General features: G+C 32.4%; 1 protein-coding gene across 2 annotated transcripts in view; it reads left to right on the top strand.

The window, feature by feature from the left end:
- Syn2 (Syntrophin-like 2) overlaps window positions 1–20,620 on the top strand; it is a 115,378-nt gene that overhangs the window by 40,882 nt on the left and 53,876 nt on the right. For both annotated transcript variants that reach the window (XM_035362205.2, XM_085811819.1), the window contains exons 7-10: window positions 3,948–4,027; window positions 5,434–5,558; window positions 11,480–11,609; window positions 13,497–13,535. In XM_035362205.2, the coding sequence (XP_035218096.1) occupies window positions 3,948–4,027; window positions 5,434–5,558; window positions 11,480–11,609; window positions 13,497–13,535 (374 nt within the window). The remainder of the gene's footprint in view (window positions 1–3,947; window positions 4,028–5,433; window positions 5,559–11,479; window positions 11,610–13,496; window positions 13,536–20,620) is intronic.

Genomic DNA, 20,620 nt, shown 5'->3' with positions numbered 1-20,620 from the left:
ATGATCTTTTTGATTAACATCTGTACATATGGACTGAATAAAGGACTCTTTTTTCCAAAATGGATTATAAAATAGATTTAAAATGGATTCAGAAGAGATTTTTTTCGTAATGTCTGTATGTATTTATATATCTCGCAAAACTCAAAAATGAGTAGCCGTAGAATGTTGAAATTTTGTATATGAGACTGCTGAAACATACAGTTGTGTGCCTCCCTTATTAGTTACAATTGGCCACATCAAAAGTATATATACATATATATCTATATATTGTTGCGTTTCTACACGTGTTTGTGAGTTTGGAGTGATTGACGAAGACACTTGATGAAGTATCAAAACACGTTTTATTAGCCAGTATTGAGGACACTTCAAAAAGTACATTCGTACAAGTACAAATGGTCGTCAAAAAACTACGACTAACACGCTGAAACAATCAGCAACACAGGTTTCAGGCTATCAGGCTTTGATGTTGAAGACAGCTTCATGGCAAAGCACTAGAGTACAGTTCCTAACTCAGTTCAGTCCTTCTCGGAACTCCAGCCGTCAGGCTATAATGGTAAAGAGAGCTTCATGAAAAAGCACCAGGTTACAGCTCCCGGCTTGGCTTGGTCATTCTTGGAACTCAACGTACGAAACTCCATGCTACAACTCGCAATATACTTGACAATGCACTCACTAGACTCGCAGTACTCCGACAACTAATAGAGGACCAACTCACTAGACGAGGCACTGACTAACTTACTCTGCAGGCAGGCAGGGTTTATAGCTTTTGGGCTGCCTTCGAGAACATTCTGGTCCTAACCAGTAAGAATTCAATACGGAACGTTCTCCATCTGTCTAGGCATATTTTCAGTTTTGTTGCCAAATGGGAGATTTCTCGCCAAATATGGCAATCCTAAACCCATTTTGCAGAGAAGCTATCTTACTGCGGCTGGACACTGCCCCTTCCTAAGGACTGCACCGCCTGGGCAGTAAAATCCTTGGTCAGAAGCCAAATTTGATACAAAGAAAATGTAAGAAAACAAACAAATAACATAATTAAAGAAACAATTATTTACACTATGTACAAGTTATATACACAAATTAACCACATAACAATTTTAAATTATATAAACTTTAGAATGAATTTCAGTCTCCTCCGGCTTTTCATTAAGTTATACCTGAGTCAAATACTCTTTCTTTGCAGTTCTCGTATTTTTGTTCTGCATATCACAGTTCATCCACAGACAGACTCATCTACGGGAAGATCTAAAACAGTCTGTTCACCTCTCTGCGGTTTATTCGCATCATGTGTACAGTTTACCTCGGTACTTTTAACAGTTGGTACATGCTTATTTACCTCTATTTCCAGGAAACCAGTTCTGTTGTTTGCATCAGAGTTATAAATAGAATCCAATTCTTTACAACCAGAAGTATCGGGTTTAGAATGAAGTCCATGTCTGCACAACCTGCACTATGAGGCACACACCAGTTTGTGAAGTGGGTCTATTTTCTTGCAGTACTATAACACACTGCTTAAGCTGCACATCAGCTTCTCCCACCTCTGCATCACATGCAGTTTCAGCTATTTCAATAGTTACTGACTGCGACTTCGTAACTCCACTATCATTTTCTGTGAACTTAACAGTCGCATTTTCACTTTCTTTGATCTCTACTTCAGGCACTTGAGAATCAGGAACTTTGTTTTTATGAAGTATTTCTTCACCTTTTTCAGATGCTTTACTAGCTATTTCTTTTATTTCTACATCTTTACAAACAGTATTAACACTTTCTTCCATTTCTTCTTCAGGCACTTAAGAATTAAAAGCTTTTTTCCCCGTCTTTCATTTCTTCACCTTTTTGTTCTCTTTCCTTAATCGTTTTAGATGTTTTGTCCTTTGTTTCTTCTCAGACACTTCATCAGCTACTTCCTTTACTTTTTCATCAGTTGTTTCTTCAGATGCCACTATTGTCATTTCCAAGTCTCTTGATCGACTTTCATCTCTTCCGGTCCGACTTTCATCTCAGCTGTCATCTCTTTATATCCTGCTTTTATCTCTACCTTCATCTCTTTCAGTCTGCTCTTACAGCTGCTAAGAAGTTTTTGAATTTCATTTCTCCTGCAGGCGGGTCACTGGCATTCCTGGTATTCTCTCGCAAAACGCACTTCTGATACCAGTTGTTGCATTTTTGCACAGGTTTATGAATTTGGAGTGATTGATGACGACACTTTATGAAGTAACAAAGCACACTTTATTAGCCAGTATTACTCAGGACTTTTCCAAAAGCACGTTCACAGTCATAAAAAAACTATGACTAAATGCTGAAACAATCAGCAACACAGCAAACAATCAGCAATTCAGGTTATAACGGTGAAAATAGCTTCATGGCAAAACACCAGAGTACAGCTCCCAACTCGGTTCAGTCATTCTTGGAACTTGGCATACTCTCAAAACTCCACACTACAACTCGCAACACACTCAATAGACTCAACGATGCACTCACTAGATTTGCGATACTCCGACGACCAACTGATGATCAACTTGCTAGACAATGCACTAACTGACTCACTCCTCTTGCAGGCGGGGTTTATATAGCTTTTGGGCTGCCTTCGAGAACATTCTAGTTCAAACCAGTAAGAATTCATTCCAGAAGGTTCTCCATTCGTCTATGGCATGTCGCCAAATAGGTGATTTCTCCCCAAATATGGCAACCATGCCTTCACTTGCCATTTTCTGGTAACCCTAAACCTGCTTTGTGGAGAAGCTATCTTACTGTGACTGGACATTTCATCACAATATATACTCGCACTGTTACCTGCCTTGGTGAGCTCAGTTTTTTTTTTTTATATATATATATATATATATATATATATATATATATTGGTAAATTGCATTTTTTCCTTTAAAAGTGATTGAATTATGTTGTTCTTATGTCCCAGTTAAGTTTTTTGTGACTTTAGTTAATCTGCAGGCAATTGTAGAATTATCAACAATTTAAAAGTTGTTTAAGTGCCACTAAGCCTAATGCTACAGTAGAAGTCCAGAAATCCGCAAAGCTTGGGACCAGAGGTTGTGCGGATTTTAGGATTTTGCGGATTTCAGGTCAGAAAAGATAAATCATAATATTCAGACTCAAAGTGCAAAATAAATAAGGCGTATTAGATACATTTAATTAAATTATTATATACATTTAATTAAATTATTATATACATTATTGCAATAATTTATTATATGCATTAAATTATTATTACATTTATAAATTGATTATATTATTTATTGTATTATATGTACATAGCATCGAGGTTTGCTGATTTCGCCTCATGCAAAGATTTCCGGTTTCAGATTCCGGTGTTAGAATCACTGAGGCTGTAAAATTTCAACAGCTTTTCTTTATTTTTCCATATATCATACACAATCGTGTCACAATTCCATACGGTTCTGCTATAAACCGAGGAGTGGAACCTGCCTGCATCTTTTGCAAAATTTGCACTTTGGTTTACTATATTTTTATTTTTACCATATTTGATGTTTAGGTTTTTCTGTATTTTACAGTTTTTATTTTTTGCCTTTCTGTGATGTGAGAACTGAATTGATAGAATTAGAAATATATCTCTAATGAAATTCGAGGAAATAAGTTTAAATGAAATGTGCAAAAAATGTGTATAATGGGTATTCCCTACAAGGAAGTCATGTGGTATCTGCATCAGAAATTTTAGTTTTGTAATCTTTATTTCTAGATTTTTGTTTTAAAAAAAGTTTATAGTTATTGAATAGAAAATTGGTAGAGGGTGGACTGACATAAGATTTGTTATGAATGATTAGTACTTATTATATGCAGATGGCTATTACTGAAACCTCTCATGCATGCTTCAGTAAAATTAATGCCAAAGAAGATTCATTATATAAATTTGCTTTATTTATATTTAGAAGACACATTTTAAAATGTGTTCACATTCATGTTTATTTCAGTGCAGAGGCCAAAAGAGAGACCTGTGTCTGGAGAAGATCCTACCTATAAACTGAAAGATGAAGATGATGATTGGAAAGCAGTATGTTAATGAAATTATGAAATTTTTAAAAAAAAAATCAGGTATTATGGGAAAAAAGCATGTTACAGGATTTTTCTTTTATATCATCTGCATTTAAGAAACAAAAAAGAATATAAAATAATTTATGAATTTAAACTTAAGAGAAAAATATGAAACACAAATGAAAAACATTTTAAAGCTAATATTGTCTAGTTTGTTTGATTTACTCTTTTCCATAAATGAAATTTTGACTCTTTGAGGGATTACTTTTTTTTTTTTGATTTTATACTTTCAGATATTATTATTAATTTTGGATTGTTTTAAAGAAGGACATTATCTCAAGTGTGCTTTAAAAACTTGTGCTTATTACAGTGTATTAAAATTTCTAATCTAAAAATTTATTTCTAAGTGTTTGAATTTATATATAAGGTACACTATAAATAAATCCAAATTGTTAAAATGATGTATCCAAGTCCATCTTCAGCATTTTTGTTGCCTCAGGCAGTTAAAAATTGAAGCTAATAATTCTGCGTGAGATATGCTTTTATTTAATTACTTTTATTCACTTGTTGACACTCTCTGAAAAATCGGTACCTAAGTCGCAGGCAAATGGGCTGGCTGCATGTGTGTTTTCATGTTTTACCTCATGTGTAATGTGAGTACCAGGCAGCTTTTCTTAGGACATTCATAAAGAGTGCATGGCCCCATTGCTCTGGTGTCCGGCTGTGATATTGCATGGGCTCATTTCATCTGCACTCAGGCATGCGATGGGGGCAAGCAAATACATACCACAGGTTGTCAGGTGCACAGTCAAACTTTATGCAGTCAATGTGACATAGTTTGCTGGAATGTGGGCTGTCCTGCAGCAGCAGAGAGAGTTGACTGACTGTTGTGCTATTAGTGATCTGTGTCTTGCACATAACAGCGGGAAGCAATAGTCTGCTGTTATGATAATCCTCTGCTGCCCAGACCCTTGTCTTCTACAGGGGTTTTGATCCCATTGGTAGTAATTCCACAGCCTATTGATAACACTACGATGCACATTTAGTACTCTCGCAACAGCAGATTGTCTTGCATTAGCTTGCAACATCCTGCCAGCCCTCCAAAGCATTTCATTGTGCAGATGGTGTCTTCTGTTTATGCTTTCTGCTTTGGCTATTTCAGATTTCATGGAACTATTGCTGCTTGTGAACTGATGTATAGGTATGGCATGCCCCTCTTTTAAAGGATTGTAATGTGACTACGGGATTGCATTTTATCCTAATTTTGGTTGCTTATTTGCATTCAATGATGCAACCTCCATCATGTATGTAAATTATATGTTTTAGTTCCCCTTTTTACATTCATCGCTTTTCTTTTAGCATTTGTTTCTTATTTTTTGCACATGAATTATTTATGCAATAATAATTTCTTCTTTTAATTTTTAGGGGCAAAAAAGCCCAAAAACTCCTCAAGGGGCTTCTAGAATGGAAAGGAGATGGGTTGATGTTATGACAATTCACTTATTAATGGCTTATTTAACACGGTATATGTTAGATACTGATAAATTAAGGTTCGTAAAAATTTATCCTTTTTGTGTTTATAAATTAATTATATAAGATTGTATCTCTCTGTTTAAGAAATGCAACATGTAAACTTTGAGTATAATTGAATTATAGTGCACTTATCATTTTGCAGTGTGTATTTCTTTAACAAAAGTAATTTTTTTTCTTTTCTCTCTCTCTCTTTAATTTAAAATTGATTGAATTGAATGAAAATTGATAGCAAGCACTCTGTATTATGCATATCTAAGTATATGTTTTTTTTTTTTTACCTTACATTGCTTTTTGAAATCCATATCGTCTAATACTGAAAAGATCAGCCATTAAAAGTAATTGCATATAATTGAAGCTAGTTTTCTGAAGTTAAATATTGTTGTGAAGTATGCGCTCATCGATATCTCTTTAAGTGATCACTCCGAAAATCAGGAAGAAATTGAAAATTATTATAAAAATAAACACATTAGCATACACAAGACAATAAAGATCTGGAAATAGCTCAAGAAGAACATAGATATTAAGAAATTCTTTCTTGAGCATGAGAAATATCATCAAGTCTGTTTCATCAGCTTTACCATCAGCTGTTTCATCAGCCTCAATTAAAATCAGTCACAGAGTAGAATCTGAACTGCATTTCAGCTAACTACAAAATCCCACAGCACTTTTGGAAAATTTTAAGGTTCCAAAATGTACATGAAATGTCATTACAATTTCAAAAATTCACTATTGGGGGGAGACTATTTTGTTGTATTGTGGCCTATATAGAAGAAAAATAATTTCTGTGCTCCTGAAAACATTTATGTGATATCATAGTTTTGAATGTAAATTAATTATGATTAATTGATGTATTATGTGCTGTAATAACAATGTTAAATAAAATATACAGTATTATATACCTGCTATGCTATTAATTAAAATGGTGTAGTGTACTGTGTTTTTCATATAATTTCAAATAAAAGTCCATATCTTTTTTAAAGATTCGACTAAATCAAATCCAAATCCTTTACTTTCTCGACTTTTTTAAAGATTCGACGAAAGTAAAGGATTTTGGTCTTAGAAGAATATAAAGTGGTGTAGGAATGCAGTAATTGTACTGTGTGGTATAATGTATTATTTCAAGGGATGATGGAATTGAAACCATTCTTTTCCTAACACTTGTGACTTCAAAAATAAAAATGAATTTAAACACTGTCTAATAAAAGAATATGAACCCTTATTTATGTTTCTTGATCTTATCATGGAAAACTTCTATCACATGTTATTATTTTTACATCCATCCTGTGAAAATGGGATCTAAGAAAAGCTTTGGAGGGTTTACTTGTAATCTGAGAAGAATCATAAAATTGTTCATGAGCCAATTTTTATCTATGCTTGGATATATTTACTCGAAGCACGAAGATAAGTGTTAATGATCATCATTGCTGGATGTGTTTGAATTGTTATGCTTCACTAACCTGAGTTATTTCACTAAACACTTTTCTTATTCGCTTAAATTTTGAAGGATAAATATGTTTAGTATTTCTTCCTTAAATTTTTGTATTATCTATGCATTCCTTCACTGACAAATTTTCTCTTTGTTGTACCACTTTTTTTATTAGAAAGCATAATATATAACATTACGAAACACGCATTATTATGCTATAAGGAAACATTATAATAAACATTAAAAACTGAAAACTCATAAAGCTAGTAAGCAGAATAATATAAAAAAATCTAGCTTAAAAATATGCCATGAAAAATGTATCAGCTGCATTTCAAAAATCATGAATGCCATTCTCAAACTCTCTCGCTTCCCTGGTTATTGGAAACATGCAATTGTCATTACTTTTCTTAAACCAAATCACTAGCACTGTTTCCCCAAACTATCAACCGATACCTTATTTAATTGGCTTTCTAAAATTGCAGAACAAGTCATACTATACAACGTTCAAATCGCGATTCCACCTTCTTCATTTCTACCATACAAGCAGTTTGGATTTAAGGTAAAACATAATACTATGCATAACCTGTTTTGCATCATTAGCACTATTACTAAAGGCTTTAATATCAAATTGCCTATAAGTGTGGTCTTTCTTGATTTTGCTAAAGCATTTGACTGTGTCTGGTACTGTGGCCTTGTTAATAGATTAATCAAACTTAATTTTCCAGGTAATCTAATTCGATTTATCACTTTTTGGGGTGACATATCATTCAGCATCTGAATTGCAAATGTATGCTTGTTGCAGAGACAAATTATTGCAGGTGTACCCCAAAGCTCAATTTTTGGTCCTTTCTTATATAACATAATTGCTCATGACATCCCACAACACACTACAGTTCAGATAGCTCTGTTTGCTGATGACATAGCTATTCTGACAGAGGGCCAGAAAATATTTACAGTTTACTTCAGTATTCTCTTGAATTATTAGAGACATGGCTTTACATCTTCCCCATAAGGGAACATGCTGCAAAATGAGATCTCTATAAAATTCAAATTCTACAAAATAATGCCCTTTGAGAAACTGTCATTATTCTGTAGTTTATAAGGTATGGCACATCATGTACTGATTTAAAAATTGAAATTATCAAAAAATGAATTTCCAAAATTGCTCTTAGTACAATATTAAACATCATCAAAGCACTCTAATTTCAATCACAAATAATGAACCAGGATGGTAAGAAAAGCACATGTACCCAGCTAATTTTCTTATTTTGTAACAATTAGCAGTTTTTTAAGGCAGTGCCTTACCATTTTCACAAAAATTTAAAAATACTTGACGGGCATCTTAGAGCCAATTATTTACAGTGGATTCTTTCTGTCTGCAAGAGCTATTTATTGGAAATTCAAATACTGTATCTTCTGATAAATTGCAGGCAACTGAAATTATGTGTTCTGAACTAATAGACATAGAGACATGCCGGTGTTTATATATTTCTAGTATATTTCAGTTTAGTTAAATTAAATTACATTGACATGTTTTCCGTATGTTTTAAAATTAATATTCAGTTAATGTTATCAAAACAACCATGGGCATATAATTATAGTAAGTGATTACATACTGTACATTACCTAAAGTGCATTGTTCAGAAATGATAGTTTAATAATGCTGTTATGTTTAATTTTCATTAGGTCCTTCTTCATTGTCCATTTAACTCTTTTAGTCTGGAATGGCTATATTTCCAGGACAGGAAGGGCTTTAAGTGCTCATGTCTTCTCTCCCATTTTTTTAAACTAAAAGAATGGGGTAAACTATCAGCTTTTTTTTTTTTTTTTTTTTTTTTTTTGGTGGGGTCTGTGGAGGCTTAATCACTTATCCCTTTCAAAGATCTCTCTGTTAAGAATCCAGTTTTCCCTGTTGCTCTTTTTTCATTCTTGCGCAGCTTCAGAATTCGGAACAACACCATTCTTAAATTGTAAAAAGAACCTTATATTTCTTTGGAATATTCCTTATCTTTGAGAGATTTTTTTTAGTTATTTTGCTTCATTTTATCATCATATACTGAAATGAAAAAGAAGGCTAACTGAAGTCCTCTACAAAAGTTTGTGAAGTAATAAATTATGTAACATCATAAAAACAGAATCATAATACAAGGATTCAAGATAACAACTAATTGCCTTGTAACTTCTTCCCATTCTTTCATAAACTATATATACTCCACAGTTTCCGTCCTTCCAATTTGAAAGCTTTTTGCTGAAAAAAATTGCAATATAAAATATATGGACATTTTCTGGTAAATGTCATATTTGAAGCAAACATTGTGTATTTTAAATTCCTGACAAATTTTTGCTTTTAAGCATTACATTTTCATGCAAATTTTAACACCTATTTAGACCTAAAATTTTAACTTCTCTGCAATCTACAATTTAACACTTCCATACAGTTAAAATTTTTAACCATTTCTGTAGTATTCATTTTTTTATATTTTGAACCATTCCTTCCATGGGAAAAAATTTAAAGAATCTGGATATTTTCAATAAAATATATAGAAAAACAAGCAAAAAATTACAAAGAAATATAACAGTAATTTACTTTTCTGTTTTCTGCAGTATCTGCATAGAGTTTTTTCGCTTATGAAGACATGAATGTTTGTAAATTTTAACTGCAATTTGCCCAGAAGGGCTGTTAATTGTGTTGATTCACTATAAACAACGAATCATTTTTTAAATTGTTGCCACCAAATATTAGATCACTGTATTATATTTAAAGAATGAAGAATCTGCATAAATGTATGTATGTTTCTTGCACTGTGATAAAACACCGGTACATAGAATCGTCAAATTTTGAATAAGGTACGGCTCCACCCGAATATGGGCATCTGGAAGCCCAAATTTGTAATTTGTTTTATTATCTATTTAATTTTGTAAAGCATTCATGAGTTTTTGATTAAGAAACTCAACAATTTCAAAGCTAGCAAAGGCAACACTGTACAGAAATATATATATATATCTCCAGCACTCAAGACTGTGTATTGGAAATTCTAAACATATGTTCTTTTAAATATTTTGTGATATTGCTGTTGAATTGAATTTTATGGGTGAAGTGCGAAGAACGTGATATTTAATAAATAACAGTAATACACAAAACATTAAAAAAAGCCTCTTTGGGCATAATATGAAATCTGAAACAATTTTTCATTCAATTTTTATTTTAAAGAAAGCTATGAGCTATAATAGGGTGAAACAGAATGACATTTTCTGTAATGGAAATATACATTTTCTTCTGTGTATCACAGAGTAGTTTGTTTTGGAATCAACAGCACCTTTAAATTTCTCCTTGTTTTCTCCACGAGGAGAAGCAGCCAGTAGTTTAGTCAATAATCCCTGTATTTCCTTTCCTTTTGTAAAATAAATGCATCTCTTTAACCCCTTAACTGCTGCGGATATATATATACGCCTTGCTCAGCCGATGCGTTAACTGCCCCAGGCGTATATATACTCCCTTCCAAACTTCTATCATTTGCTTTGGGCTGCTACCCCTAAAATTATTTTTAAAACTTTGGAATGCAACACCACAATGACCTTGACAAAGTATGTGAAGGAGGATACTATTTCAGAAAAGTGTAGGGACAAATTGGAGAGAAGGGTGTGTCTAAAGTGCTGAAAGTAATGACTGTGTGGTATTGGCTGGTGTTGTTTGAGTAAAACGTATTTTTTTTTAATTCTGTGTACTCCGTTTTTGTAGTAGGTTCCAGAAATAAAGAAAGATATAATGGATGTTTCAAACCCATTTATCTTTTTTGGATTATTTTTTGATGAATTGCTCGTGCTTCATATTGTTACTGAAACTAACCGTTTTGTAGGTGAGTATATGAATCAACACCTTGCAAATGAAAAATCAAGAACAAAATTGGGGCATTCAACCAGTTCAGAAGAAATATATGTTTTTTTAGGCATACTGATTTCACAAGGTATAACTCATGAATACATGAGCCTGATAGTACACTTTACTGGTCTAAAAAGGAATTGATCAAAACTCCATTTTAGGGATCTTTTTTATTATAAAAACATCGTTTTTATTATACTTACATCTTTTTATTATACTTTTACTCAAAACATTAAATTTTATGCATTAATTTTTTTTCTGTTATTCTTTATTTTGTGAAAGTAAACAGTTTTTAGAAAGTAAAACTTACACTTATTTCCCCCCCTAATACATCGCATAACTACGTGCACCTGTGTGAAAAACTGTATCTCTGGGAAATGAATCTTGTACGTTTTCTGGGGCAGTTAATGGGTTAAGGATGAATCAAAATAGCTAAAAGCTCCATTTTTGCAAATAACAAAGAAACGTCTTGAGAAGGGAGAAAACATAATGTACCCTCCCCACCCTGCATCTTTTTTAAGAATCTTACAAGTGTCAAATTTCTGAGCTTAAAAGATTAAAGACCTGAAACTGTTGTTTAGTATTTTTGTTATGTATTCTTGTGCAAATAGTTTTGTATTCTTTTCATTTAGGCCAAATGCATTTGAAATTCGAAGCCAGGAAGGTAAGCCTTCAGCTGTAGTTCATTGTGATGATGCAAGTATGCTATCAGAGTGGATCAAGCATATTTCTAGTAACATTTTGCAACTAACAGCACAACAAGTATGTTTGAATTTGATAACAGAATGATAATAAAATATCAGCTTCAAATCAAAGTCATGAATCCACAAAACATGTTGCTTTGAGAAAAAGATATTATACGTTTAACACATACTTAGTTTTATGAAAGATTGTACTGGATGTTTCATATTGAATGGGAAAAAAAAGAGAGCATACCTGTGAATGCTGTAATTACTTTATTTTGATAAATCGAATTTGCAGTGAAACTATAGTTATCCAAGTTTCGATAAATGTTCTGTGTGTGCCTCTCCAGTGACGTGGCAAATACCTATATGATATTCCAGTTCCTGCCACACTCGTGATTAGAATATCCTTTGTTAATAATTCAAGGACTTCAGTTAGCCACTGCTTCAGTTGCTGTATAAGCCTTGGGAAAATGAAGTTACAAACATCTTGTCGTTAACAAAACCCCATAGGAAGAAATCACATGGTGTTAGATTTGGAGATTTTTGTGGCCAACAAAGCAATGGCATATCGTTTGACCCAGCTCGTCCAAACCAGTGAAAAGGTAGACTACTTTTTAAGTACTAGCCTATATTTTTATGTCAGTATGGGGAGAATGAAGCGGAAACCACTTCCTTTAACTGAGGGAACAACTACTCTGATAGTATATTAGTAAATGCACCTGTTAATGAATTTTTCCCTGAAGGAAAAAAAGGACCAGAAATACAACTGTTGAAAATGATGCAGAAAGCATTCACGTTTGGAGAATCATGCTCATGTTGCATTACACAAGTGGATTTTCCATGCTCCCAAATCATAAATTATGGCAATTTGTCAGAAATATGAAAAGTGTATTTATGCATAAACACATGTCTGTTTATGAAACCATCTACCTCCAGCTTATCTTGCAAATTCTCACAGAAAGCTTTATACAACGGTTTGTCGGAAGGTTTCAATGCCTGCGCCATCTGAAAGGTGTATGGCCAGAATTGTAGAAATTTCCATAACACATGCCACAGTGTTACATGAGGCACTTTCAGTTCAGAACTCACACAATGCGATGATTTTGTGGGACTTCAAAAATACGTTTCACAAGTTTTTTTCAACCATTTCAGTTTTAGTTGCCATTTCTTCTGGCTTGGTTTTCTTACATAAGAAACTGTCCAGAAACTGTTTCACCCACTGTTTAATGTTGAGACGATGCAGACAAATCAAATTTCATGCAAAAATTGGACAATGATAAATTATGATGCTTTGCCATATTCCAAAAAACAGACTACGCTTTCTCCTGCATGGATGGCACCATTTTGATTAGCAGTGCCTCTAGTGGTAATTTCATAACTGGAAAATTTTTCACGGTTTCCAGATAAAACTTTTATAAAGTTTTAGAATTAATTTGTTTTAGCTTAATAAATCAGCTGTAAAATTTGTACTATGCTATTCTTTTTGTCCTGTCCTTTTCAGTATGAAACACCCTGTATTATAATGGATTATTTCTCATATTTTCATCTCATAGAATTCGCATTTCTCTCTTTTGAAATGGTGTCAATGAATGAGCTTTATCACAGAATATAAATGCGACTTTAGGTTGATAACTGTAGCACGGTATCAGCCGTATAATTTAATACCTTAATTTAAACATGTTTACTTATTATTCAGGAGTGGTTGTTATTCCTTTCTATACTTTGTAAGGTACTTTACAAAATATGACATTTTTATAATTTTCTTTTTTTGAGGAAAGGGTAACTGAGCTTGCTTAAATTTAATATTATTCAATTTCTGTTTATTTTACATTTATTATTTTGTTTGATTTAGAATGAAGCTAATATATGCTTTTTATGTATATTTATGTTTCTAAGACTATTGTTTTTAAATATTTCCTGTATCTGTGCATCTAAAGTTACATTTTTCAATCCTTTTCTTCAGATAAAAACTTTCAACGAAACTTTACCTCAATCAGATCAGGTATGTTCCTTTTTTTAAAATGATTATATTTTATTCTGGATAGCTAATATTAATTATAAGTTAATAATGCAGGCAACTAAATTTGTTAGAAAATATATTTTTGGTGTTGGAACTGAAAATAAAAGAGATTCTGTTAACAAATGCTTTCAGTTTCTAGTATTTTAAAAGTTTATTCAAAAGTAATATTTTTCAGTTTTGTATGAATAATGTATCTAATAATGGCAATGTAGGAAGGACTAGCTAGAGCTTAAAATCAAATATTAGTTAACATTTAATTGACATCTAAATAAGGAAACAGGGACATTTTAAATCAAGGGTGTTTAATTTGGATAATGAAGATTTACCAAAGTATTGATATTTAACAGTACTTTTTACAGGCATGTCTTCTTCAACATCTTTTCAGCTTCTCATTTTTATTTCTCCTGGCATTTGCATGTCTACTTGAAATACAGTCTGAAAGATTACATTTACTTTGATCCAGCACCCACAGTAATGATGTTAAAAGAATGTTCTGGCTTTATATTTGATTTTAAAATGCATTAATAACAAAAATATTTTTCTATTAAATTTTACCATTATTGGATTCTGTAAATGATTGATGTTACCATTGTTGATTGATAACTTTGTTGCATTCTGTAATGCAATGATTTTTGTGCTTTGCTACAAAATTTAATTGTTTGACATTGTATTCATATTTCTGATAAAATTATAATTTATCTCCTGGATAATAATAATCATAATAATTAAAAAGAAGGAAAAGAATAATATACATACCTACAAAGAAATCTGTTAACTTGTTTATTAGAAAAGTTACATGTTAACAAGGTGTAAAATATTTCATCAAATCAATGCAGTAATTTAAAAAATGGAATTAATCTTCCTTACAAATGCATTTCTTGAGTAAAAGATGTACCAGTTTCTTCATTATGGATGTAAAGGCTGCATGGGACTTCTATACTTTTCGCCAAGTGCAAAATAAAAATGGGCCAGATTCCCTTAGAAAATCTTTCAGTGAAAATTCTCTCCTTCAGATAGATAACTTTTGCATGCAGCCTTAATCAATGAAGTACCTCTTCCCCCAATGCTCTATAATACTGTTCTTCCCTAACTCAGTAAGCTTGTAAGCTATTTAAAAATTTTAAAATATCTGGTAAGTAATTACTTACTTAAAATATTTTTATGATTCTGTGGTTATTATTATTGACTAGAATTCTAACATGTACGTGTATATAAATGCATAACTGTAAATTAAGATATCAAATTTCCAGCAAAACCTAAATTAGAATTATTGACAAAATTACTATAGTACATCACAATTTGAGCAATACATTATAGTAATGTTAAGTAAAAATTAAACCTGTAAAAATTCACATCTAAGAGTAGCAAGAGTTACTTGCCAGTTTGCTTTATATCTCTATAGATTTTTGTTTTTTGAAAAATTCTCAGTAGCAATCAACAATAAAGTTTCTCAATAAATTGAATTTTGAGACTTTATTTACACTGGACTGGAAACAGAATAAAATAAGCATTGTTTGCAGAGCAAGCTATCACTTCCAAATGATTCTATATATAATATATATATATATAATTAATAAACGAGAGCGTGAAGTTCTATTACAATGCTGCAGTTAATTTACATAAAATGGTATTTCAGGAAAGTCACTAAGTCTATTCTTGACATTTCCCACTTTGAGTTTGAATAGTTACCAAAACTCAGCTTCATTTTCGGTGTTGATATGTGCGAGGTTTGCACCTTAATTGTCCACTACGTGTAGTTTTTGTACCACTAGACTCTTTAGTCTTCTCAACAGTTGCTGTATCCAGATGAGGATCTGTTGCTTCTAATGGACAAAGTTTTTTTTTTTTTTTTTTTTTTTTTTTTCTCCTCCCAGGATGAATTAAAGTACCAGACTTTTTTTTGATTTTGGCTGCTCATACAACTCCATCCGTGCTAGAATAAACTTCTAGAATTCTTCCAAATGGCCACTTTGTTCAATTTATGTTTTCTGTCCTGATAATGACAACATCTCCAAATTTGCACCGGTTTTTGATTTTTTGCCATTTAAAGTTGTGTGTCTCATTTGACCAAGGTATTCCACACGTAAAGGTGTTTGTAGGTCTTTATGAATTTTCTGAATATAGATGTGCCGTTTGTTCAACTTAAGGTAGTCTATACTGTCTAGGTTGGGTAGTCTTATTTTCTTCATTTTCTCCAAAAACATGGCAGGATTAAGATCTTCAATATCATCTGCAATATGATTCAAAGGACATGAGTTTATTGTGCTTTCACAGTCACAAAGTACTGTTGACATTTCCTCATAATTGAAGAATGTCCTTCCCTAAACATTTCTTTAACTCTTTCGCATCGAGAGAAGGCCAAATCTGGTTTCTTGAAACATCGAGAACGCCCGTGTACACGAGTTTTTCCTGAAATGGTTTTCCTCCCCTCCTGTCTAGTAAGCTGCTACAGCGTTAACAATAACCTACTTAAGTGAATTGATTACTATCTCTTGAGGGGGTTTTCGGTCGTTTCACCCATTGTGTGCAGTTTTCCCTTAGGACAGGATTGCAAATGGGAGCATCAGTAGCTTTCTATATTTCTCCTCAATATTTTTAATGATTTAAGTACTTTATATTGCTTAAAATAACCGGTTTTAAGATGCGATAGTGTAGATTTAGAGGAAACAATTATGTATATTTATGGGGTCAGTAAGATTTTTCATTGTATACATTAAAGCGCAGTGATTCTTATAATAAACAAAAATACGTAAAGGCAGTGTGTGTACATTGATATAATTTATTTTATTTAATAATGTTTTCATTGATTCTTATTTAAAAGAACTTACGAATAATTTTTATAAATAGAAAAGTCTGGTACCTTTTTATCTATTGTCACTGCAGGAAGAAAAGAAATATTTAGGGCAAATAGTTTAGTTGATAAATGGTGGTTTGACAGAGCTTGAATATTACCAGTTACATTTTACAGCCATCCAGCATGAAAATTATTTCTAATATTTCCGCAGTTTTGTGCTAGTAAATACAAAAATACTTTCATTCAGCAAGTTAATGCTACTGAGTAGAAATTTATTTCAAAATAAGAGCTATAGAAACCCTCTCTCTCTTCTCTTATTACTGAAATCCCTTCATATAATTTGCATCCATTTACAGGATTAGCAATAAGCATTTATTAACATGCCTTTAATAAATTTATACAGATTTCAATCAATTGTTTATGGAATTAATATAATCTTAGAAGGAAAGTAAACCTTTACTCTTATATTGAAAAATAATTATTAGCTGTATATATTTGATGGTTTTAAAACTCGTGTTTCAGAAGAAATATATACTTTATCCGAGACATTTTAAATGGTTTTAACATTATAATTTTAGTTATGCATTATCAGGAACACTTATGATTATTAAAAATAAAATAACCCTCATACTTTCTTGAAATTTCAAGTGTAGGATACAAAAAGAGATTAAAGAAAGAACAGTTAAATAATTCATTAAACTTTTTTTTCTTCATATGAAGGAATATTTAAATAATGCACAAAGGTAGAAAAATTCATTTCTTTTTACATTTTACATTATTTTCATATGAAATCGTATGATTTCTCTTTAAGTTTAGATAGCAAACAAAAGCTTTCCTTTTACATTATTTGCTGGCCCTGAAAAGGGCCTTTTTATATAGCAAGAGAAACTGGAATGTCTATTCATCAAAGCAGCCTTTACAAAGGCACATCTTGCAGATTTCGCATTTCCATGTGCTTTGAATAAAATTGTTTGCTGATGTTTTATTTCTTTGCTTTCAACATTTAACGCACGTTCTTTTACGCCCTTCAATTTTTCTTCATTTATGAAAATGACTAGTAGTGGGTTCAAATGATGCTGAAGTGCGCTTTCTATATGAATACACATTTGCTAATTCTTGTATGAGTTCCAGCTTGAAATCATACAAAGTTTTTGACCGTTTTTGTTGAGGATAATTTGTCGTATGCTGAATTATATAGGCATTATTGATGGTAATATCCAGAAGGAACCAAAATATATACAACCACCATTTGGATGATTTTCTGGCAACTGTATAATATTTACGTCTCTGATCTGCCAAATCTACTCCTCCCATGTGCGTATTATATACCGCGAATAAACGTGGGCAAAGAACATCAGTTTTGTCTGCTCCTTTTCTTCTGTTCACATGACACAGTTCATTTTTTGTATTAGTTGATAGCTTAAAAATTTGCTTTTTATCTACCCAAGATGGGCACAACAAATTCGGAAAGTTTTCATTTTGAAAAGTCCGACTTTCATTTGGGATTTTCAATTTTAATGTTTTAATTTCAGGTGGCAAGTGCTTTCTGTTCGGCATAACAGTTCCGCAAGAATAAAATTTGTATTTCAATAAATCAACCATCAGCTGAACGCTGGTAAAAAATCGGTCAAAATAGAGTTCATGTCCCTTGCTTGTTAAGGGTTTTATCAAATGTGTAACAACATCGTATCCCAATCCTTTGCCTGACCTCACAATTTTATCTCGTTTTCCAGCATACAATTCAAAATTTACAGTGTAACCCAAATGAGATGTGCATAACATCCAAATTTTAAGCCCGCGCTTATCTGGTTTCAAAGGCATATACTGCACAATTCCTAAATGCCCTTTGAATTTTACCATAGCTTCATCAACCGAAAGATGTTTATATGGCTTAAAACAATCTGAAAACTACCCTTTTATCTTAGAAATAACAGGCTCTAATTTTTGCAAAAACTGAAAGTTTTCATCATTTCCCTTTACCTCTTTCTCTCTATCAGAGATATGAAAATAATGTTTAATTTTTAAAAATCTATCTCTGCACATTAATTTCTTTATCACTTCGTTGCCGAGTATAGAATTCTGAGACCAATAATCATTTATTCTAGGCAAACGCATAATGCTCATTATGAAAAAACAGTTATAAAAGCCCAAATCTCATTTACGGAGAGTATAGGCTGCCAGCTTTTATCTTCAATACCACATTTTTTTGCACAAAACTCTGCGTATTTATTTGTATTCTGTCTAATTACTTCGCAGTATTCATCAGGCAGAAGTAATTTTAAATAATATAAAGCAGATGATCCAGTTGGCAAATCATGAGACGGTCCAGGTGACGAAGAGAAATGTTCAAATTTTATGTCCTCGTTATTTATGTCATTTCTCCAGTCTGATTCAAAGGTATCATATGAAGAGCCCAAATTTTCGTCGTGTTCTAAATTATAATTGCATTCGATTTCATCCTCTCCGTTATCTATCAACATATGTTTTGAATGCCCATCATCTTCATTATCTATCAACATATGTTCTGAAAGTCCATCATCTTCATCAGATTCAGCGTTATCAGATTCGTCTATTTCTTCAAATAATATTGCATTTATTTCTTCTTGCGTTAATATCTTACGTCTTCTGATCATTTTGAGATGAAACTACAAAATAAGAGCAAGACGTTTTCACAACGTGAGAAAGGAGTAAAACTAGTGATCTAGACTCGAGTCACCTACCCTGGGAGCGTTGAGGCTAAACAAAGAGGAGCCCACCTGCATTCAAATAAAAGAGCTACTTCAGTCACTTCAAAAGAAATGATTGACATGTCATTTAACAGTTCGCGAAACTAATGAAGCATATACTCCGGGATGGGGGAAAGCATCAAGTAGAAGACGAACGAGGCGGTCGGGCGACCTGCCGATGCCTGAATGGCCAGGCGTCTTGAGCGTTTTTGATGCGAAAGAGTTAAATTCTTTTCAAGATTCCAATCAGTCTCTCCCAAAAGCCACCAAACCATGGCACAGAGGAAGGAATAAATTCCCATTTAATAGAAGATAAATTGCTCTCAGTTTTTAATTTTTCAAAGTCAGTACTTTTCAATAGATTTTGCACTCCAATAAAATTAGTTCCATAACCTGGAGTAAATCGCTGGCAGCGACCCCTTCCATGCATGAATAGTCTTAGACCAACTAAGAAGTTTTCTGTGGATATATGTTAAAAGTTTCAGATGTATTGCTCTAAACACAGCACATGTCAGTATTAATATACAAACTTTGTTTCCATCTTTCAGTATAAGAGGACCAGCAAGATCCACTCCAATAATTTTGAAAATAGATGCGTTTCTCACTCTGTCTTTCGGTAAAATTTCTTCTAGCATTTCTGGTGGCTGTTAAATGTTTACAAGTAGTGTATGACCTTATAGTATTCCCAATAGTCTTTTTACTGTTTAAAATTCAGAAACTCTTATTTCAAACTCAGCCATTTATAACTGTCCTGTACAATGTTCTAGCTGTTTATGTTTACACATTATTAGCTGTTTCATGACATGATTATTAGAGAGTAAAACAATAGGAAGTCTGAAATTAACCATCTTCACACATAAAATTTTGGGTTTTTACTCTTAAAATTCCATTGGAATTGATAAAAATTTCAATGGCTCTAAGTCTTTTATCTGACTGATTTGTAAAAATTTTATATTGGGAATTTGTTTAAGTATAATACATTCTGCTTGTTGATGTTCATCACGGTCTAATTGACCAAATATTTTATCTCCTGTAGACTTAGAATGATTGAAAAATCTTAGAATCCATGCAGTGATTCATAGAATTTAGGCATAACATGAATAACAATGGTAGAACATCTTTTCATTATCTTCCATATTCATCTTTCCGCATTTGAGGCTGTAGTTATCTTTTTCTTTCCAGAATTCACAATTTCTGTATTGGGCAGAAATTACTTTTAGGCTGTTCTTCTAGTTTCAATAACCACATTGGGATCCAACCACCACTGCAGTTTCTCCAGAGATTGTGGTCCACATCCTCTTGACAATAGACCTGTAGGGTTTTGGACTCTTAGAAGTCTCCATGAATCAGCTGATGATAAACTTTTTATTTCTCTTACTTGATTAAAGGCAAAAGTAGCTCAAGAGCATTCTTTCTTTATCCAATATAGGATGTACATAGACTCTTTTTTAATAGCTTAAACATTTTTTAGATTTTCCATGTGCAAGTTTTTCTTCATCGAATTCAATAATCTTGCACCATTATTACAAGTCAAAAGATCTAATATA

This window comes from Stegodyphus dumicola, chromosome 2 (genome assembly GCF_044657685.1).
Source record: "Stegodyphus dumicola isolate Sdum_Otavi_A_Nest chromosome 2, ASM4465768v1".
NCBI lineage: Eukaryota > Metazoa > Arthropoda > Arachnida > Araneae > Eresidae > Stegodyphus > Stegodyphus dumicola.
This window is presented reverse-complemented; position numbering and strand designations above follow the sequence as displayed.